Source organism: Geotrypetes seraphini, chromosome 10, assembly GCF_902459505.1.
Source record: "Geotrypetes seraphini chromosome 10, aGeoSer1.1, whole genome shotgun sequence".
Taxonomy (NCBI): Eukaryota; Metazoa; Chordata; class Amphibia; order Gymnophiona; family Dermophiidae; genus Geotrypetes; species Geotrypetes seraphini.
In genome coordinates this window covers 117,408,264-117,431,204 of record NC_047093.1, presented here as the reverse complement: position 1 = coordinate 117,431,204, position 22,941 = coordinate 117,408,264, and the positions used below count along the sequence as shown (strand labels likewise).

At 43.8% G+C, this 22,941-nt stretch overlaps 1 protein-coding gene across 2 annotated transcripts in view; it reads left to right on the top strand.

The window, feature by feature from the left end:
- The window catches only part of CFH (complement factor H), a 587,670-nt gene that overhangs the window by 256,259 nt on the left and 308,470 nt on the right, over positions 1 to 22,941 (top strand). For both annotated transcript variants that reach the window (XM_033962168.1, XM_033962167.1), the window contains exon 12: positions 8,237 to 8,410. In XM_033962168.1, coding sequence (XP_033818059.1) covers positions 8,237 to 8,410 — 174 coding nt within the window. The remainder of the gene's footprint in view (positions 1 to 8,236; positions 8,411 to 22,941) is intronic.

The window sequence follows — 22,941 nt, the reverse complement described above, 5'->3', positions numbered from 1 at the left end:
GGGCCTAGGAAGCTAGTTGACCCCTCAATTTTTTTTTCAAGAATTGTCTAATTACGTCAAGCCATTTGATCATCCAGACCGCCAAGTCATCTATCTTTATACAGCATTCTCATTCAAAAAATTGTCCAAGTCCAAAGCATCTAGGAAAAGAACTTTTGGACAAAGTGATGGACTAGTCATCCAGACATGGCAACAGAGTATTGGGGCACTGCTATGAACTTCACAAAAAAGGGTGCCACATAAACACCTAACAACTCCCTTATAGGTCATGGTGAGCCCTCCAAAACCTACTATATTCACTTGTCTACCACCCCAATAGCCCTTATAAGAACAAATAATAGCCTTACAGGATCAGACCAATGGTCCATCAAGCCCAATAGCCTATTCTCACAGAGGCCAATCCAGGTCACTAGTACCTGGCCAAAACCCAAGGAGTATCAATATTCCATGCTAGCAGTGGTTTCCCATGTCTTTCTCAATGACATACTATGGACTTTTCCTCCAGGAACTTGTCCAAACCTTTCTTAAAACCAGCTACGCTATCTGCTCTTACCACACCCTCTGGCAGTGTGTTCCAGAGCTTAACTATTCTCCGAGTGAAAAAAAAATTTCCTCCAAGAGGAGCCGATGCCCATGACTTTGAACAGGCAGCAATTGAGCTGGCCAGAAATGAAGCATGCGCCGGAGGGAGGCGCAGAAGAAATGCTAATGCTGCTTCACAGGGAAGGGATGAAAGGGGGAGAAATGCTGCAGCGGGAGGGGGAGAAATGCTGCTGAAGGTGGGAAGAAATGCTGCTGCTGCACAGGGAAGGGGGGAGAGAAATGCTGCTGCTGCTGCACCCAACTGGGGAGAGAGAGGGAAGGAGGGAGAAGGAAAAGGGAGAGGAATGAGAGATGCCAAGTCCATGGGAGGGAGGGAAAGAAAATGAGATACCAGGCCATGGATGGGGAGGGAGAGATGCCAGGGCATGGGGGAGGGAAGGAGACAGATGCCAGACCAGGAGAAAGGAAGGAAGGAGTGATGGAGAGAAAGGAAGGAGAGGAGATGCCAGATAATGGAGGAAGAGTTGGAAGGAGAGGAGAGAGATGCCAGGGCATGGGGGAGGGAAGGGAAGGCGATAGAGATGCCAGACCATGGGGTGGAGTGGGAAGGAAGAAAAGGAGATGCCACAGCATAGGGGAAGGGGTGGAGACAGAAAAATGGAGAGGGGTGAAGCTGAAATGAATCATGTATAAAGGAGAGAAGGGTCACAGGATAGACAGTTTATGGAAGGAGCATAGAAAGAGGGAAGATATCATATTGAATGGGAAGAGGACGGACAGTGGATGGAAGGGGCAGAGAGAGAGGGCAGACAGTGGATGGAAGGGGCTGATGCTGCATGGAAGACAGGGAGAGGACAGATGCTGGCTAGAAAGAAGAGAGTGAAGACAAGATGATTAAAGCAAAAATGACAAAAGGTAGAAAAAAGAATTTTTTTGTTGCTTTAGTATAAAATAGTGTTGAAGTTGTATTGATAAAAAAAGTATAATGTAACAGCAGTATACTATATTGACCTGAAGGAGGCTATGGCCTCTGAAAGTTAATTGAAAAATGGATTAGTCCAATAAAATGGTATATTCTTATTTTCATTTTTTGTGTTATTTCTATTTGTTAATTTGTAAAGTGGTAATTGTTTGTCAGTTTGTTCAAATTTACATCTGCTATATTTATATTTTGCAGAGTATTAGGGGTCTATATGTCATTGTTTCTGTGGTGTTTCACTGTTTGCAGTTTGGCTTCTTGGCAATTCAGTTTAACCTTTATCTATATATTTCTATTTTTAGTTTGTGATTACTTATTCCATACTGGGTGAGGGTGTGTCTGTTTCTGTGTTTATGAAAGACATGGTTTTCTGTTAGTGTTGACTAGCCTTGTTAGCGAAATGCATCAAGCATGGTTCTTGGGAACACCTTGAATAAACCTGATTTGAATCTCCTTATTTTCTGCCAATCTTCTTTTGTTTCATGTTAGATTCTTTGGTGGACTGCTTGCCTTGTTGTTTCATTACAAGTTAACATATATGGAGTGGAACATACTAGAGGAGTTACAGATTTGGTTGTTTATCCATACATATGGGTTACAGTTGGTTGACAGAGTGAGGCAGTTGAGAGGTGTTGTAAACTTGGTTATTAATATAGACAATTTCTTTTATTGAAACCAGGAGTTACGCAGTTGGGTGGTATTTTCTTCTTGCGTTTTCCATGTAAATGTATAATAAGTTATTGTGAAAGTAAATATGTGTTTTTTGAACCAGCTCAACTTACAACTTTCTTGATGGTGAAACACCTGGAAAAGGAAGGAACAACGGATTAGTTAATAGAAATTAAGCTCCTTGATCCAGTCACTAGATACCTTTATTTGGTATAGGACTTATTTTTTGAATTTCCTAAATGTTCACTCATAAAATCTTGGATCCATATATGAGGACTTGAGATTGTTTGAATAGAGGACTCATTGGAGAATTCTATTTTCTTTTTTTAAAAAATCAAAATATGTATAGTCGGACAATCTTTCTGTACAAAATGTTTGATTTTGTTAAAATGTAAAATTAATAAACAAATAAAGAAAAAAAAATATAGACATACATTATTTTGTATAGTATTATTGCTTTACAATATATTTGAACACTTTTATATATGTATGGAAATAGTTCAGAGTTAAAGTCCTGGGTAAGTAGGTGGGAAAGGAAGGAAGGATTGTTCAGAGATGTTGTGGGGTTACATAGAAGAAAAACTGTGCACTAGTATGCTAATCTTTGTTTTGAATTTTAAAAAGGAAAGAAATACAAGTGGAAATAAAGAAGTAAATAAGAAAACAGATAAATGGGGGCAGGGCCAGGGGGCCCTCGAATAATTAATCCTGCCCTGCGATTTAGGTGGGTTTTTAGAAGTCTTTTCATTTCAATTATGAACCTCTTGGAGTCTATTCTAAAAAGGAAAGTGGCACCTAAACAAGGCAAGAAAATGCTCATATTCTAGGTGCTATCACTTAAATCAGCCATAGAATTGTTGTAAATTATCGCCTCTAGATTACTAAAAGATCTGATATAAAGGATTCTGTAATGTATGTTTGCAAAAATACAACCCCTCCTCTATCCAAACTTTTCTGATTTGACTGTCTACCTACAAACTACTCGTCGGTGCATTTAGGTGATATTTTACAAAATAGCACATAAATGCCAGTATTCAGGTTATTTATACAATTCTTGGTGTCTAAATATTTGGGCACAGCAACCACAATAGAGATAATAACCTCTGCATAATAACAGCAAGATCCAATGGAAGACAGCAGAACATGTCTGGTCTTCAAAACCCACTTTATTAGCAACCAATGATATAATCCATACACAAAGCAGTCTTGTGAATCTTAAAAGCATGTAGCAAGTCAAAGACTCAACACGGATTATGTTTCTGCTAGTTCGCCTGCATCAGGAGTCACAAATTGACAAAAATGAGTGCCAAATCCATGAAGATACAGTGTTGAAGAAACTGTACTACTCAAAATTCCTTTTAGAAAAGAACTCGAAAAATGATTCTATTATTGGTTGCTAAATAATTGGGCTCTCATAGAATTATCCTCTATACTCTAAAGACCTTACCTCAAAAATGTTTCCTTTTATCTATTTGGTTTTGTTCAAGCCTTGAAGTATTAGGATGTTGTAATTTTCCCAGCTGAGTTCCTGGGTTTTGCTTGTGACAGCGCGTCCAAAGGATGTATATAATGCCCAACTTTCAGCACCATAAGTTTAGTATTTGGTCTTTTGTATGAGGGAACCTGGTGTGTTCTTTCTCTTTCAAAATCTTTTGTCAGATTTCAATTGAAGAAGATAAGGTATGAATTTTTCTATAAATATAATGATGTTTGACGCTTCAGCTCCTCCTTGTAAGCCTAGAATTGTTCTTGTTCATAACTTTCAAATGTATGCATATTGCCTTTTGAGATCTGAATTCATATTTCCAGTCTTCCTGTGGTGACCTCTATATGCTCCACTCTTGGTTGAAAAGCAGTGACCTGGGCAACCTTTTCAAGCCACATCTAATCTTATTTGTGTAGTGTGGTCTTGGCTTTATTGATAAGATCATGAGCTCTCTATGTAAGAAATATTTCTTAGTCTTTCCATTGAAAAATTATGTCCTACCTGTTAATTTTCTTTCCTTTAGATGCAGCAGATGAATCCAAAGACTAGTGGGATAGCATACATCTACCAGCAGGTGGAGATAGAGAACTGACTTGCAGGCATATATCTTAGATGGAGTCCCTCCTGGCCAGTTAGTATTGCTCATTGCCCAAGCATCAGGAATAATGTAGCTGTACATTAACAAACTTCTTTCCCGTAAACAAAAGGATAGAATATCCTGACCCCAGCCATGTATTCAACTGCAAGAGAAATAATCTTTGAAAAACCTGATTGGGTGGGGCTCTGGATTCATCTGCTGCGTCTAGAGGAAAGAAAATTAACAGATAGGACATAATTTTTCCTTCCTTAGCGCTGGCAGCAGATGAATCCAGAAACTAGTGGGATGTAGAAAAGCAACCCTCAACTCGGGACGAACATACTGTCTCTGCAATAACCGAAGCACCAAAGTCTGCCTCCACACGCTCCGCCACATCCAAGCGGTAATGCTTAGAAAACGTGTTTGGGGACAACCAAGTGGCCACCCTACAAATCTCCTCCAGAGAAAATTCCCTAGAGTTGGCCGAAGACATAGCCATTGCCCTTGTCGAATGAGCATGGGGAGCCTCTGTCAAATGCTTGCCCACCGACAAATAAGTGGAAGCGATGGACTCTCAGACCCAATGAGCTACCGAGGCCTTGGAAGCTGCCAGACCCTTTCTAGGACATGAAAAGAGCACAAAGAGGTGATCTGAATGCTGAAAATCATTAGTAACCTGAAGATAGAGCAAGAGCACTCTACGTACCCTATGTCCAGCAACTCCTGAGCCACCGGATACAATATACACATAGCCCTTGCTACCTTGAGACTGGACTCAGGCGTGGCCCATTGCTCTGAAATTAACTCCTGCATGGCCTTATGCACTGGAAAGGTTTTAAGAGACCTCTTAGTGCTAGCCATAAGGGGATTGGGCACGATCCCCCCCCTCCTGTGTCCGTCTGAGAAATGTGCAGGCATTCCATTGCCTTAGAGATAAAGGCTTCCAGCTCCTCCTTATAGAACAGGCACAACGCCAAGGGATCATCCACCTCAGTTCCCAACACCTCGTTTAATTCAATGTCCTGCACACCTGCATCCCCCCGGAGCCAAACAGAGGAAGACAGATCTCAAAGCTGGATAAATCATCAGCCTCAGGCAGCACTCTGCGCTTCTTGGACCCTTTATGACCCCCCCACCCCCACCCCCCCACACCAATCTGTGGTTGGGACAATGATATCTGGGCCAAGCCACCCCTGAAGAGCCCCCCTCTGTCCGGGTTTGCCGTCTTCAGCAAAACAGCCATATGCAGCCGAAGCACAAATTCCAGAGAGAAGTGCCCAAAGGTAGCAAGCACATCCAAAGCCGCTGCTCCCTCTGCTAACACCTCCCCCACAGCAGCTGCTGAAGTGCTCAGCTGCTGAGACTCGATCCTGTGCTGGCCCCACCTTCTTCTCCCCAAGCGTATCCTTTGCACGGGAAGGTAGTAAACCCTTCGGTGTCTGCAGAGCTACCACCACGGCGTCCCCTGCACAGCCAGCAGAATACCCCCAAGGGAGAGCGGTGCTTCCCGCACCGACAGCAGCGCTTTACTACTTCCACTGCCATGCCTCTCTTGGCATTCTCACCCACACACCAAGGCAAAGAAATGTGCAGCGCTACTCATGTGCCTCCTGCTCTCAAAAGGCCAAATCCAGCACTATAGCAACAATGCTGGGCTGACAAACCTGGTCCGAGCCTGACAGCTGGTTTTTTTTAATGGGAAAGAAGACCAAGGAAATCCTGTACTCCACAGGTGGTGATGGTGAGGAAGGGACCTGGGAGGGCCCAGGAGTTGCCCCCAAAGTCAGAACTGTAATCTTCCAACACACCTGAACTAAACTGAAGCCTGAGCAACAAGAGAATCAGCCTTTCCAAACAGGAGCCAATATCAGATATCCAGGAACCAACGGAATAGCAGCCATCCAACATGCTGGAGATAGAGCATGATAACTGGCCAGGAGGGACTCCATCCAAGATAGGCGCCTGTGAGTCAGTTCTCTATCTCCACCTGCTGGTAGATGTATGTTATCCCACTAGTCTTTGGATTCATCTGCTGCCAGTTAAGGAAGGAAGCATTTTTGTTTGAGATAAGAACATAAGAATAGCCTTACTAGGTCAGAACAATGGTTCCATCTAGCTCAGTAGTTCATCCTCATGGTGGCTAATCCGGGTCACTAATACCAGGCAAACCCCCCAAAAATAGCAACATTCCATTCTACCAACTTCAGTAGACCATCCTCATAGTGGCAATCTAGGTCACTTGTACCTGGCAAAAACACAAATAGTAGCAACATTCCATGCTACCGATCCAGGGCAAGCAGTGGCTTCCCCCATTTCTTTCTCAATAACAGACTATGGACTAGTAGTTCCCAACCTTGTCCTTGAGGACCTCCAGGCCAGTCGGGTTTTCAGGATAGCCCTAATGAATATGCATGAAGCAGATTTGCATGCATGGCACCTCCATTATATGCAGATCTCTCTCATGCATATTCATTAGGGCTATCCTGAAAACCTGACAGGCCTGGGAGTCCTCCAGGACAGGGTTGGGAACCACTGCTATAGATTTTTCCTCCAGGAAATTGTTCAAACCTTTCTTAAAACCAGCTAAGTTAATCGCTCTTATCACAACCTCTGGCAATCCATTCCAGAGCTTAACTCTTTTCTCAGTGAAAAAATATTTCCTTCTATTGGTTTTAAAAGTATTTTCCTGTAAGTTCATCAAGTGTCCCCTAGTCTCCCCTCAGCCATCTCTTTTCCAAGCTGAAGAGCCCTAACCTTTTTAGTCTTTCCTCATACAAGAGGCTTATCATCTGGGATGCTCTGTTTTGAACCATTTCTAGTTCTGCTATATCTTTCTTGTGATAAGGTGACCAGAAAAGAAAGTAATACTCCAGGTGTGATTGCACCATGGAGCAATACAGAGGTATTATAACATTCTTTGTCTTATTAACCATCACTTTTTAAATAATTTCTAGCATTTTGTTTGCTTTTTTGGCTTCCACCGCACATTGGATGGAAGGCATCATCGTATTGCCCACCCAGATCTTTTTCTTGGGCCACACACTCTCTTTTGTAAATCCCAAGCTATACTTGGGCCTATCACTTGTCTAATGAGGATTAAAATGTCTTACTGCGGGACACACTCAGGTGTCCTGCGGTCAGTGTCATTTGCATGTGTGCTAATCTACACGCTAAATTTTTTTTTCTATTTTCATTTGGAAGAGGTAATCTTGTGGTGATCAGCATGGCCACATTACTGCATGCTAACTGGTTAGCGCAGGATTGCTACGTGAGCCCATATCGCCTATAATATAATGGGTGGAAGTAAGGGCTCACAAAGTATCTGTTTTTAATGGCTGTGTGCTAATGGCACCATTAGCACAAGACCATTAGTACAAAAAAATGGAAAATCAACCATTTAATAACGGCTGCAACAAAAAGGCCTTTAATGCATAGGAAAAAGCCACACAAGGGCAAGCTAATGCCAGTTTTTCTGCAGCTTAGTAAAAGAGCTCGTATATATTGAAAACCAAAACAAACAAAAAATACAAATGTTCTTTATCTTATTGGGGTAGTCTGTAAATCAAAGAATGTGCATTAATTTGAGGAATGTGGGGATGGAGGAACAGAATAAACATAGCCTCCGCCCTCCACCCTTAACAGCTCCATAATAAGAGCATTCTGAAATGAATTTGAGCATGTGTTATTTCCCATCATGGACTTCATAGAGTCAATGGCATTTGTACACTGTTAAGTAATGAATAAATAATTTAAACATAATATTTTGCCAACATGGAAGAGTTTAGCCATTATTTGGGTTTCTGCCAGGTCACATGTACTTGGCAGAAACCCACTATTGGAAACAACATACTGAGCTAGATGGACCTAATATAACTATTCTTGTTCTTATTCTGTTGGAAATTTCACTGCTTTAGTTCTTAGCATTGTTTTTTATGGTGTGTGCAAAAATTACACAATCTAAAATACTGGGTTTTTCTTTTAGAAATTACATGCACAATGACAGAGAGAAAAGGTGCATTATTTTCTCCAAGTTTACAAACGTACAAAAATCTGGATACGGTAAAAATTTCTTGTGACGAGGGTTATAAAATAAATGGATCAGAGCTAATTCAGTGTTACTACTTTGGATGGTACCCAAAGCCACCGACTTGCAAAGGTAAGATTCTTCAAGGTAAAATTGTATATAAAGGGATCAATGTGGCTACCTTATTAACTGAAATACCTACACTTAAATACATATATTCAGCACCAGTATATAGATAGAGATGAATAGATATAGATATATAAAATGTACATTTGGGGATAACTTTTGTAATAAAAAAAATTATACAGGCCTTCCCGACATGGCCACATTTCGCCCTCAGGCTGTATAAGGGGAAATTTGCTAAAATTCAATTAAAAACAAAATATATAAACATATGGAGGGGCATAATAAAAAAAAATCATCTAAGTCCCCTTTTGGAGGAGGTTTTTTTTTTTTATAATGGCCTGCCTCTACGTTCAGCTGTTTAAATGCCCAGACCACCACTACGTCTACACTTAAGACATATAATAAACCAAAAAAAAGCCTAAGTCCCAAACGCCCAAAGCAAGGCATTTTAGGCAAAGGAGGAGCCAATCCTTCACCTAAAAGCTGGATTCTGTAACCGGTGTCTGTCAAAAAAACACCAGTTACAGAATCCAACCCCCCCCCCCCCAACAACAACAATCGCAGCAGGAGAGATGGCTCTCCCCTGCCGCGATAGCGATACTACCAAGTGCCATCAATCTCTCCTGCCGTGATCCACACCCCCCACATCATATCGGGCAGGAGGGAGCCCAAGCCCTCCTGCCCCAGCGACACCCATGATCAGATCAGGCAGGAGGGATCCCAAGCCATCTTGCCCCAGCGACCCCCCACGATTGGATCAGGCAAGAGGGAGCCAAAGCCCTCCTGCCCCGCCGAAACCCCACCTGCCAGACACGGTTGGCCCAGGCACCTTAAGCCCCACCTGTGGGTGGGGCTTGAGGCGCCTGGACCAATCAGGCCCTAAGGCCTGCCATTCTGAGGATGGCGGGCCCACCGGATGGACGGGCTTGGGACCTGTCTGTCCATCCAAATTTTTTTAAGGTAAAGGGGGGTGTCGGGGGTGGGGGTGGAGTCGCAGGGTCGTCAGGGGGTGTTGTGGGGTCGTCAGGTGGGGGGGGTCGGTGGGCCGATTGGGGTTTCGGTGGCAATCGTGGGGGGTGTCGAGGGCAGGAGGACCTGGGATCCTTCCTGCCTGTATCTTAGTGGGGGTGGGGGGGTAGGGGGTTTCGGTGGGGCAGGAGGGCTTGGGCTCCCTCCTGCCCCGATTGTGTTGGGTGGGTGGGGTTTCGGCGAAGCAGGAGGAAGCCCAAGCCCTCCTGCCCGATCCAATCATGGGGGTCGCTGGGGTAGGAGGGCTTGGGCTCCCTCCTGCCCGATCCAAATGGGGGGGGGAGGGTGGATCACGGCAGGAGAAATTGGCTATCTTTCCTGCCACGATAGTGATCCCAAGTGCCGCATTTGGTAGCATTTGGTGGTATTGCTATCGCGGCAGGGGATATGAGCTATATCTCCTGCTGCGATGGTTTCGGTGGGGGGTGGGCAGATTGCCGGGGCTGCTGAGCTCATCGCGGCAGCCGTGATCAGCTCAGCGGCCCCTTCTTCAGCACTTATATCTGTTTTGACTTGGTCTAAGCCAAAACATATAAGTGCCGACTAGGCAACTTACCTAATCTTTTGGTTATACCTGCAGTATGCCTATGTCTAGGTCGGGCCACCTCCAGCCCTTTCCCCTCCTATAAAAACACCTCTTTTTGCTCTATGCGTTTAGAGGCAGGGGAAAGGCCTAAGCTGGTTCTAGATACATCTAAAACCGGGTTTGGTTATGGGTACTTGGACGATCAGACTTTTTGATCGTTCAAGTACCCATTTAGGCCACTTTTTAGATGGGGTTTTTTTCATTGATTATGAGCCCTATAATATGTAATTCATAAAATTCCATAACAAACAATTAATAAATAATATCATTTAAAATAGCTCTATTAAGCATGATATTATACCAAGATCACAATTGGTTCATTGATGTAACACTGTTAAAGTATACATAGACATAGATTTTGTCACAAGCACACTAGACAAAAACACTTTTTATGTTCTGTTTTATTTGTGCATTTTCATTTTGAGCTTGCTGTCTTAGCGCAGAGATTATTATCACAATTAATCCATAAGTCTCTATATAGGACCAATAAGGATCCCTGAAGAAGACAATTGTGTTGAAACACGGACCGTGTTGGATCCACATATTTCCAGTGGTTCTGGCCCTAATTGTTTTTATGTGGATTATTTATTTGTCTTAATAAAGCCTTCATCTTGGACATCAATTCTCCACAAGCTTTTTGTTGTTTGGTCGTGTCCTCTTTGTGGAGGGATCAGGGTCAATTTTCTTGTTGTTCTGTATTTCCCACCATACCACAATATTACTTTGTGAAAATGAATTGTTGCTATGGGATATGTACAGAAGCAGATGATAATTTGTAAACAGTTTCTGTATCAAAATGGTTTTCACTGCAGAAGACCGAATTCTGATAAAGAATTTGGTACTGCTAAAAGGTTACAGCAGTTGATTGTTGAAAGAGTTCCCATAGAAGGGTTGGAAGAAAAATGTCCTTGATGTGCTGCTATGTAAGATCTGATCAATGGGCACTGTGGATCATAAGCCAGGCAGTGGACAACCACACTCGATTCGCACACAAGATCACATTGATGTTGTACATGATCTTGTACAGAGCCAGAATGACATGCTGCGAACACACCCGAAGAACTCACAAAATAGCAAGAGAAGCGGGAATAAACCAGACAATTGTGGTTATGATAATTCATGATGATCTGAAATTAAAGTGTCTTAAAAAGTGTTGTGGTTTGTTGCTTAATAAAAAAACAGATTTCACCTAAAAAGTGTTGTGACCAAAAGTTAGCTTTACACAACAAAGACACACGCCTGAAATGGTGCAAGCAGATTTTGACCAAGTACCCAGAGCGCAGGATTAGCTTCAGATGAAAAGATATTTACAGTACAGAATGATTGCCTGTACATGCCTTCAACAACACTGAAGCATGAGGTCAATGCCAAATGGACCTGCCTGACCTTCAGCCAGTCATGGTCTCGGTGTCAACTTCAAAACTCAGATTCACAGATCTGTTCTTCATTGATCTTGGGGTTAAGCTCAATGGCACATACTACCAGGATGTCCTCTTGATGCTGAAGCTGTTGCTAGCGATCCTTTGCATGTTAGGAGACTATTTTATTTTCCAACAGGACAATGCCCCAGCACTTCAGGCAAAGGACACCGTAGAACTAATATATCGGGAGACCCCAGACTTCATTCATACAGACCTCTGGCCTGAGAATTCACCAGACCTAAACCCAGTTGACTACCGGATCTGGGGGCTGATACAGGAACACATCTACGAGATAGCACTATTTGACACTGAAGAACTTAAACAGCACCTCATCTCTGTTTGGGCTGAGCTGAAGCAGAGCATCATTGACAGTCCATAAATCAGTGGCGGAAGGAATTGAAGGAATTGAAGGTTGAAATCGGAGAGTTATTGCAAAAACTTGCAAACCTGTCAATCAGAACTGGTCAGATACCAGACGACTGGAGGAAAGCGAACATCACGCCAATCTTCAAAAAAGGATCGAGAGGAGAACCGGGCAACTATAGACCTGTGAGTCTTACGTCTGTCCCCGGCAAGATGATTGAATCACTGATCAAGGATAGCATAGTTCAGCACTTGGACACACACGACTTGATGAAACCCAGTCAACATGGATTCAGGAAAGGGAAATCGTGTTTGATGAATTTACTCCAATTCTTTGAGACCGTGAACAAGCAAATTGATAGTGGAAAGCCGGTGGACATAATATACTTGGACTTCCAGAAAGCATTTGACAAAGTTCCACATGAAAGACTTCTCAGGAAACTACAAAGCCATGGCATAGAGGGAGATATACAAAGATGGATAGGCAAATGGCTGGAAAATAGGAAGCAGAGAGTGGGCATAAATGGGAAGTTCTCCGACTGGGAGAAAGTGACTAGTGGTGTACCCCAGGGCTCGGTACTTGGGCCGATCCTTTTTAATATTTATATCAATGACCTGGAAAACGGAACATCCAGTGAGATCATCAAGTTTGCAGACGACACAAAACTCTGCCGGGAAATCAGATCGCAGGAGGACAGTGAGGAACTCCAGAGCGATTTGTGTCGGTTAGAAAACTGGGCGGAGAAATGGCAGATGAAGTTCAATGTGGAGAAATGCAAGGTAATGCATTTAGGCAGTAAAAATAAGGAATACGAGTACAGAATGTCAGGTGCAACTCTGGGAAAAAGTGAACAAGAAAGGGATCTGGGTGTACTGATAGATAGGACCCTGAAGCCGTCGGCACAATGCGCGGCAGCGGCAAATAAGGCAAATAGAATGTTGGGCATGATAAAGAAAGGAATCTCGAGTAGATCGGAGAAAGTTATAATGCCGCTTTATAGGGCAATGGTCAGACCACACTTGGAATACTGCGTCCAACATTGGTCTCCCTACCTAAAGAAGGATATAAAACTGCTGGAGAGGGTGCAGAGGCGAGCAACTAAACTAGTGAAGGGTATGGAGAAACTGGAATATGAGGATCGACTTAAAACACTGGGATTGTTCTCCCTTGAGAAAAGGAGACTGCGTGGGGATATGATCGAGACCTTCAAAATACTGAAAGGAATCGACAAAATAGAGCAGAGAAGATTATTTACATTGTCCAATTTGACACGGACAAGAGGACATAAAATGAAGCTAAGGGGGGGCAAGTTCAGGACTAATATCAGGAAGTTCTGCTTCACACAGAGAGTGGTTGACATCTGGAATACTCTCCCAGGGGAGATTATTGCAGAATCGACAGTCCTAGGCTTCAAGGGCAAACTAGATGCATATCTCCTTGAGAGAGGCATATAGAGATATTGTTGGCTATAGGGTAAGCCAGGTGTATACCTGGCAGGGCCTCCGCGTGTGCGGATCACCGGACTTGATGGACCGAAGGTCTGATCCGGAGATGGCGCTTCTTATGTTCTTATGTTCTTATGGCCAAAGCTGAAGGTGTGCCTTCGAGCAAAGGAGCATACTTCAAACATCTACTTAATTGAAACATTACTTTTTGACTTTACGTTTTTCTGCAAGATACACCATAAAACTTTTTGATGTGTTTTTATTCAGTTCACAATTCATTTTCACAAGGTAGTGTTGTGGTGCAGTGGGAAATATTTACATTTAACAACTTCATTCAGGACACGATGCACTAAATTTAATAAGAATCGGCCAAGTTCTGAGGAAGATACAACAAAAAAAATATTTCGGTGTGGGGTTCTTTTTTATATTCCATATTGTTCCACCAGACCTGACAACATCTATTGAGTTATAATATCATTTTTTAAGAATACTTTGCAGCTACCTGGGCAATCAGTATTTTTCAATCTACAGCTGGTAGTAAGTCAACTTGACTGTGAGGTAGGGATTTGGTACTTTTGGCTAGTCATTTACTTGAGAGAAAGAGAGGGAAAGGAGGTTAGGAAATAACTAAGGCTTGGAATGACACCATATATGCTTTTAGCCTTGAGGCATCACACTGGAGGTCCTATGACTTTCCCCTACCCTCCAACCTCAGTTTAAACTTAAGGAGTGTTGTGTTCGTTCCTCAGCCCTTTCTCCTGATTTCAGATGAAACAGAGGTTAATGCCCTAAGACAGGGGTGCCCAATACGTCGATCGCGATCGACAGGTTGTTCGCTCAGGCGACCCCAGTCGATCACGGAGCGGGTTCAATTCTTCCCTTCTCTTTTTTCCCCTCCTGACTGGCCCGCCTCTTGAAGAATGCCAGCCAATCAGAGTGCTGGCAGGGCAGGGTGAAGGTCGGTGGGGGATAGAGCTCAGTGCACCACAAGAAATAGAAGCGCCTGTTGACTGAGGTAAGAGCCGAGGCCTAGTGCTGCCCGATATACAATTTTAAAAACCCAAAAATCGGCCTCCCAATCAGTGGTCATCCGGGTCCTCCTGCCCTTCCTTTCCCCCGGTCCGCACTCGGGGCTCGCACTTGCCTGGTCCTATGCCGCCGCCCAAATGGTGCTGTTGGTTATCGCGAGACTCGCGGGAGTTGACGGCACCTTCGAGCGGCAGTGCGGGACCAGGCAGGCATGAGCCCCGAGCGTGGACCGGGGGAAAGGAAGGGCAGGATGACCCGGACCTGGCTGGCTGTGCACCCATCCAAGCCATGCACCCGGGGCGGACCGCTGCCCCCCCTTCTAAATCCATTGTGCTTGTCTAGGTTCCACTAGAACTTTTTTCCTTTTGGCCCCCTTCCCCTTGAACTATGACCCATCTTCCCCTCTACACTGAAGTATCTTTTATTCGGTTCCACTAATGAGCATTGTGACACATAGGGCAGTTCTTGGAGGTATGTCTCTTCTGTATTTCTTTGTTTTCCTGTGCCTAAATATTCTCAGCAGGGAACACCTGGCTTAGCCTCCACGGGTGCGGGTCGCCGGACTGGATGGACCTAGAGTCTGATCCGGCGAAGCCATTTCTTATGTTCTTATGTTCTATTGAATTAACTTCCTTGTTCCTGTGGGGATCTCCAAAGGGGACGAATGGGAGACGGCCGGTGTCAGGTGGTACTTTAGCAATTCTTCAGGTTGCCATAGGCCTCAGGAGATGTCTTCCCTCTGCCGTGGTCCTGCCCCTCCTCTGAGTCAGAGACAGGATTGGGGCAGAGGGAAGACAGCTCCTGAGGCCTATGGCAACCTGCAAAGATTGCTAAAGTACCAGCGATCCTCTCTGCAGACTGCTCCCTGCTGGAATTAGGTAAATGGATGTGGGGAGGGCAGGTCTTCGGGGGGGGGGGTGCAGTCCTTCAAGGGGTAGTGCATTCCTTCAGGGGGGGAGTCAACCTTCGGGGGGGGAATGTGCAGACCTTCAGGGGGGTCAGGCCTTCGGAGGAGGGTGGCCCTTTGTGTAGAAGTACATGGAGGGAGGGAGGGAAAGAAGGGGGTTCAAAGAGACATGCATAAGCCGGACTTTGGGGAAAAGAAATAATGGGCCTTAAAAACAGAGGAGAGGGAGAGAGATGGTGGACAATGGGATTTAGGAAGGGAAGGAACAGACAGGGAAGAAGTTGGACACAAGGGATGGTATGGAGGGGGGAATAGAGATACTGGATAGGAAGGTAATTGGGAAGAGAAAGGGAGAGATGGTGGACCCTGGGGTGGTGAGGAAGGAAGGCGAGATGCTGGATGAAAGGGTAGTTAAGAAAAGGTGAATCTGTGGAGGGAAACTAAAAAAAGGAAAGATGCCAGACCTCCTGGGGAGGGAAGGGAAACAGAAGGGTTGGACAGAGATGGAAGATGGATGATTAGCATGGTGAAAAAAGAAAACAACAAATGGGCAGGAGACCCTGGCAAGTGAGTTATCAGAAGACAACCAGAGCCTGGGACCAACATGATCTGAATAATGACCAGACAACAAAAGGTAGAAAAAATAATTTTATTTTCTATTATGTGATTACAATATGTCAAATTTGAAATGTGTATCTTGCCAGAGGTGGTGTTAGACCGCAAACGTAAGCTAGGATTTAACAGAGAGAGGAAAAGTATTTTTTGTTAATTTTGTTTACACCACAGTGCTGTGGATAGGAGAGGGCAAAGGGGTTGAAGAGGCTATAAAATAAACCCACCAGGATGTTTGAAAAAAAACTCACTTGGGCAGAAAAATCAAATCGAAAAATCAATTCAGTAGGCTGAATAGAATCAAATTTTTTTTTTTCCTGAATTGGGCAGCACTAGTTGGGAAGAGTTGTTTCAGGACTTAATATGGCCAGTCTGAAATGACACCTGCAATCAGGTGGAACATGCAGTTCGGACCCAAAAGAAAAATGAGTACAGTCTTAGACTAGAGAAAAAAAACGAGGAAATTATACACTCATGGTGGGATCTTAAAACACAGAAGATCATCTTAAAATGAATTGTAGAAAAGATAAAAAGACCCAAATTAAGTTTAAAATAAATGAATAATCCAAGGTGTGAAATAAGTGATCCAAAGTGTTCATGTTGGATAGTGAGCGGTGACTAAATCATGTAGTAAATTAGTAGAAGATGAATGTTGAAAATAGAAAAAAAAGTCCAAACTTCAATGTTATATATTCAAAGAATACTACTGTGTTTCCTCAAAAATAAGACCTACCCCGAAAATAAGAACTAGTGCGTTTTTTGGGCCCAAAATTAATTTGAGACACTGTCTTATTTTTGGGGAAACACGGTAGCTGAAAACCAGTGAGCTACATAAAAGGGAGTAGGTGGGACAATTTGAACCCAATAGTGTGGCAAGTTGACGTTGTTTTAACATACTGTGTGTGTGTGTGTGTGTGTGTGGTTTGTTAATATGATAATTTGAGCTCATGATAGTGAGTGGGAACAAGTTAGTGTTTGTTAATGACTAATAAATTACCGTATTTGCTGGCGTATAGGACGACTGGGCGTATAAGACGACCCCCCAACTTTTAGTTAAAAAATAGAGTTTTGTGTTATACTCGCCGTATAAGACGACCCCTTCTTCCGCACACCTTCTCTACCGCCCCGGGTGCAGCACAGCCGGCCAGGTTCCCTTACTTTTGTGGCACTTCCCCGACCGACCGACAACAGCCCCGGTCCGACAAACCTCCCTGCCTTTAACCGCGAATCTTATTTACCTTCTTACAGCTGCTGTAAGAAGGTATTTAGATTCGCGGCTACAGGGCAGGGAGGATTGTCGGACCCGGGCTGTTATCGGTCGGTCGGGGAAGTGCCACCAAAGTAAGGGAACCTGGCCGGCTGTGCTGCAACCGGGGCGGGGCGGCCGCCCCTCTCTCTTGGTAGCCACTCGAACCGCGAGGCTACTCTCCTTCTCCTTACCTGCCATGCCTGCAGCACAGAGCCGAACGGAAGTCTTCCCGACGTCAGCACTGACGTCGGAGGGAGGGAGGGCTTTGTTTAAGCTTTGTTTAAGCCCTCCCTCCCCTCCGACGTCAGCGCTGACGTCGGGAAGACTTCCGTTCGGCTCTGTGCTGCAAGCAGAGAAGGTAGGGAGAAGAAGAGCCGCGCGACTGAGTACATCCAGCCCCGCAAGTAAGGGCATGTAAACTGTACCCGGCGTATAAGACGACCCCCGACTTTGGGGAGGATTTTAAGGTACTAAAAAGTCGTCTTATACGCCGGCAAATACGGTAAGCCAATACTGGTGTTTAGATAGACGAAACACAATGATATGAATGGTTGTATTAGTTGAGAATCATGTTATCAAGCATAGATGTCTTGAAATCACTAATACAATTAATATCAAATTTTATCTGGGCTTTTTTCCCCTTATTTCTCTCTCCATTGTGTCTGTGGATCCACTCCAGTTTGTTATATTAGGCATCCATCTAGCAGCACATTTTTATTTAAAAAATTTCAGGCCAGGAAGAACACATAAATTAAGCCAATACTAGTGTTTAGATAGACGAAACACAATGATATGAATGGTTGTATTAGTTGAGAATCATATAGGTGTATGTCTTGGATCTAGGGAGATGCATAGGGACACTTAAGCTCACCCAAAGTGGGGTGTGTGCATAATTTCACCCGGAAGTGGCCTTGGGTAAGTTTCAATGTCCCTATGCATCTCCCTAGAACTGTGCAGATGCCTGAAATGTAGGCCCTCAAAATGCTGACTTACATTTCAAGTAGAAAAGTAGACATGGCTGACTGAGATGATCGTGACATGGGAATCCCAGATTAGCTGAAACTGTGGGTTCAGGGAGTCCTGCTGGCTCAGCTGATTGGGGAAAAATACCCCTTCCATGTTCAACTGACCCAGGTTTGGGGGTATCAGGGTGGGATGTTGGGGTGGAGTGTTGGGATGTCGGGGTGTTTGGAGGTTCGGAGCTGGGGTGTTAGGGGTTCGAGGGGAGTTAGGAAGGAGGGAGTAGGCATTCCTCCTTCCAATCTGATAATGAGTGTTGGGGGATCAAGGGTTGATAGGCAGGAGGGAGTAGGCATTCCTCCTGCCAATTGCAGATATTAGGGGGGTATCGGGGAGAGGTCAGCTTGGTCAGTTGAACGTGGCAGGAGTATTTTTCTCCAATCAGCTGAGCCAGCAGGACTCCCTGAAGCCACAGTTTCAGCTAATCTGGGATTCCCGTGCCACGATCAGCTCAGTCAGCCATATCTAAGAGGGATTCCCAATTCCTCCTGCTGACAGGCCCAGCTCTTCCAAAATGGTAGGCCATCCCCTTCCTGGTACATCCTGAGATGCACCGGGGATGGCCAAAGGCCCTGATTGGCCCAGATACATAAGGGCCTTCCCATAGGAAGGGCATTAGGCTGGGACAATCGGGGCTTTAGGTCTCCTTCCTTTTGCATCCTGGGATGTACTGGGAGTGGCCTAAGACTCCAATTGGCCAGAACTTAGTACTGCTAAAAGTAGTCAACTATTGTTGAAAGGATTGCCACAGAAGTGTACAAACAAAAGTGGCCTTGATATGCTGCTATGCAAGATGCGAGCATCAGGCACTGTGGATCATATGCCAGGCAGCGGAAGACCACACTCAATTCACACACAAGAGCCAGGAAGAGAGGTTGACACTCCTAACAACTCACCAAATAGCAAGAAAAGCAGGAATAAGCTGGACAACTGTGGTTAGGATAATTCATGTCAATCTGAAATTAAAGTGTCTCAAAAAGCATCATATCCAAGAGTTAACTTTACATAACAAAGACACACACCTGAAATGGTACAAGCAGATTTTGACCAAGTACCCAGAGCATAGCATCAGCTTTATCTGGTTTACAGCTGAAAAGATATTTACAGTAGCTCTACCAATTAACACACAGAATGATTGCCTGTCCATGCCTTCAACCACACTAACGTGCAAAGTTAATGCCAAATGCCTACCTACCCGACTTCAACCAATCAGTCATGGACTCAATCGCAATCTCGAAACTCAGATTCACAGATCTGTTCTTCATCATCCTGGGGTTAAGATCAATGGTGCATACTACCGAAGTTGTTGCAAGTGATCCATCACATGTTGGGAGACTACTTTATCTTCCAACAGGACAGTGCCCCGGTACATCAGGCAAAGGACTCTAGAACTGCTACATTGGGAGACCCCAGACTTCATTGATCCAGACTTCTGGCCTGCAAATTTACCAGACCTAAACCCAGTTGATCTAGGGGTTGATATAGGAATGTGTCTACCAGACAGCAATATCTGACGTTGAAAATCTTAAACAACACTTCAACTCTGGGCTGAGGGTGGTCAATGCTGAGGGTATGCCTTTGTGCAAAGGGAGTGCACTTTGAACATCTGCTTAATTGAATCATTAATTTTTGACTTTATATTTTTCAGCAAGATACACCATAAAACTTTTTGATGTGCTCTTATTCAATTTACAATTTATTTTCACAAGGTAGTGTTCTGGTGTGGTAAGAAATATTTACATTTTACATCAACCTCATTCAGGATACAATGAACTAAATTTCATAAAAATCAGCCAAGTTCTGTGGAAGATACAACAAAAAAACATTTTGGTGTCCTTATTTTCAGTTCACAGTGTACATACGAGGTCTGACAAGTAAGTTTGTGAACTCATCCTATAAAAAGTGCTACATACCTCATTGCTGAATATCACTACGGTCACCTTTGAAGTATTCTCCTTAAGAAGCTATGCACCAATGCCCTTCAAAGCAATTTTGGAACTCTTTTCTGGAATGCCCATCAGAGTTGTCAATGTATTACCCTTGATGTCCTGAATGCTATCAAAATGTCTTCCTGTCAATATTTCCTTTATCTTCAGGTAAAGAAAAAAGTCATTGGGAGCCAGATCAGGTGAGTAGGGGGAGTGTTCCAATACAATTATTTGTTTTCTGGCTAAAAACTCCCTCACAGACAGTGCTGTGTGCGTTGGTGCATTGTCGAGATGCAAGAGTCATGAGTTGTTGGCGAAAAGTTCAGGTTGTTTTCGGTTAACCTTTTCACACAGCCTTTCAGCACTTTCAAATAGTAAACTTGGTTAACTATTTGCCCAGTTGGTGTAAATTCATAATGAACAATTCCTCTGATATCTAAAAAGGTTAACAACATCGTTTTGATTCTTTATTTGGAGTAGCATAACTTTTTTGTTTGTGGAGAATTGACTGACTTTCACTGTGCACTTTGACACTTTGTCTCAGTGTTGTATTGGTACACCCATATTATATCACCAGTGGTTACACGGTCCACAACATCGTCTTGCCTTTCTAAAAGGCCTTGGCAAACTTTGATTCTCCTTTGCATTTGTTCATTGGTGAGCTCCTTTGGGACCATTTTTGTATACACCTTTCTCATGCCAAGATTTTCAGTTAAGATTTTCTTATTTCTCTATTGATTTTTACTTGGTATGCTATAATTTGACAAATTTCTGTATTGTTTTTGTAAGTTCTACTCATTACTGGCCGCCCTGATCATTCTTCATCAGTGACGCTTGCTCTCCGCTCAGAAAAATGTTTAATCCATTTTTACACTACTATTTTCTTCATGGCATTATCCCCATAAATTTGGACTAACATGTCCCTGATTTCACTTCCACTTTTGTTAAGTTTAACAAGAAATTTAATGTTTGTTCATTGCTCTAATTCAAGTTCTGATATTCTCACAACAACACACAAAGCCACACCAGAACAGTAATGAACGCCACTCAGCAAGATACTGCCACACGTCAACACAAACATAGCTGTGAGACAATGTTATACCAATTATGAAACCGAACATAAGCAGCATGGAGGCAAGTTAGTGAGCTTAAATGTCGACCTCATATGTTTAAGCAAGTCAATATTGGAAATACATATTTTTCCAGTTGCCTATTCATGATATGTTCTAGTGGTTATTGGAAGGGATGTAGAAATATTGTCTATGAGGAAAACAATGTATAGGCTTCCCTGACAAATACAATATTATCTTTTCTAGTGATTCTAGTGTGATTTGGAGGCTCTATTCTTTTGTCTGGTAATATGGGCAATTTCAGCCAGATTCACCTGAGGGCTATGCAGAACAAAATATCCACAAACTGAGAGACACAGAGTTGTGGATGTATCTAAAAGTAATCGCTTGTGTTTGGTTCATGAAACTCATGCATTTATGTATGTCCTTCATGTATCCCACCCATTCCAAAGAAAGAAAAGTTGAATGGGTTTAGAAGACAATGTAACATTTTCAAAAAGGTTGTATTATGGCTTTATAAAACTAATATGTAAGGCTAATTTGTAGAATATCTACATATAATTTATTTTAGAAGTTGGAGAGGAGGAAGAAAATACAGATGGAAACAAGGATAAAAATCATGGAGATAACTAAGGGACCTCCTGGGACCACCTGGGACCTCTGTTTCCTCTCTCGGTGTGGAGAACTTCCAATCTGCAATATATTTTTCAGGTGGTTACCGCACAGGGCGATCTACCTTCCTTTGCAGTGATGCAGACTGATTATAAATGGACTCCTGTTGACTGGCTGGCGTACTCCCAGATGGCCTCTTATGTTCGGTCTCTTCCTCGAACAGGACTTACTAATCAAAGTCAGGAGGCCCTCTCGGAGGCGCTCTGTTTATCTGCTCAGACCCAGATTCCCTTGAAATTTCATATCCGCTTTCTTCGTGAGAGTCTGGGGACCATTTCTTATGACTCTTATGCAGCCCAATGGTCTGGGGACTTATCTTGTGTGGCAACTGGCTTGCATATTCAGACTGGATTAAAGAAAATTTTTGCTATTACATCTCATGTGACCTTGATTGAACTGAACTACAAATTTCTTCTTCACCTCCATAGGTCCCCAGCTTACCTTCATCGAGCTAAACTTAGTCTCACGGATACCTGTCTCAAATGTAATCAACCCAGGGCAACTTTAGGTCATCAAATTTGGGCCTGTCCTTGGTCTTTTTTCCCATTAAAAAAACCCAGCTGTCAGGCTCGGACCAGGTTTGTCAGCCCAGCATTGTTGCTATAGTGCTGGATTTGGCCTTTTGGGAACAGGAGGCACATGAGTAGCGCTGCACATTTCTTTGCCTTGGTGTGTGGGTGAGAATGCCAAGAGAGGCATGGCAGTGGAAGTAGTAAAGCGCTGCTGTCGGTGCGGAAAGCACCGCTCTCCCTTGGGGGTATTCTGCTGGCTGTGCAGGGGACGCGGTGGTGGTAGCTCTGCAGACACCGAAGGGTTTACTACCTTCCCGTGCAAAGGATACGCTTGGGGAGAAGAAGGTGGGGCCAGCACAGGATCGAGTCTCAGCAGCTGAGCACTTCTGAACCCAGTTGCAATAGCATATCACTTCCATGTGGCACCATGGCTACACTAGTCGCCCTGAGATGCTATTTACCTTGGACCATATTCCTCGGGTGTCCCCGAAGGGATTCTGGGGTTTTCTGGACCGTGCCATCTTGCTGGGGAAGAAAACTATTTTACATTGCTGGATTGTACCGGACTCACCGACTTTGTCTCATTGGTATACTCTCATGCTTCATCAAGCTTCTATGGAGCGTCTCTCTTTGACATCATTGGACGTTTGTATTGTTCTATTTGGGAGCCTTTTTGGCTCACATTGACTCATA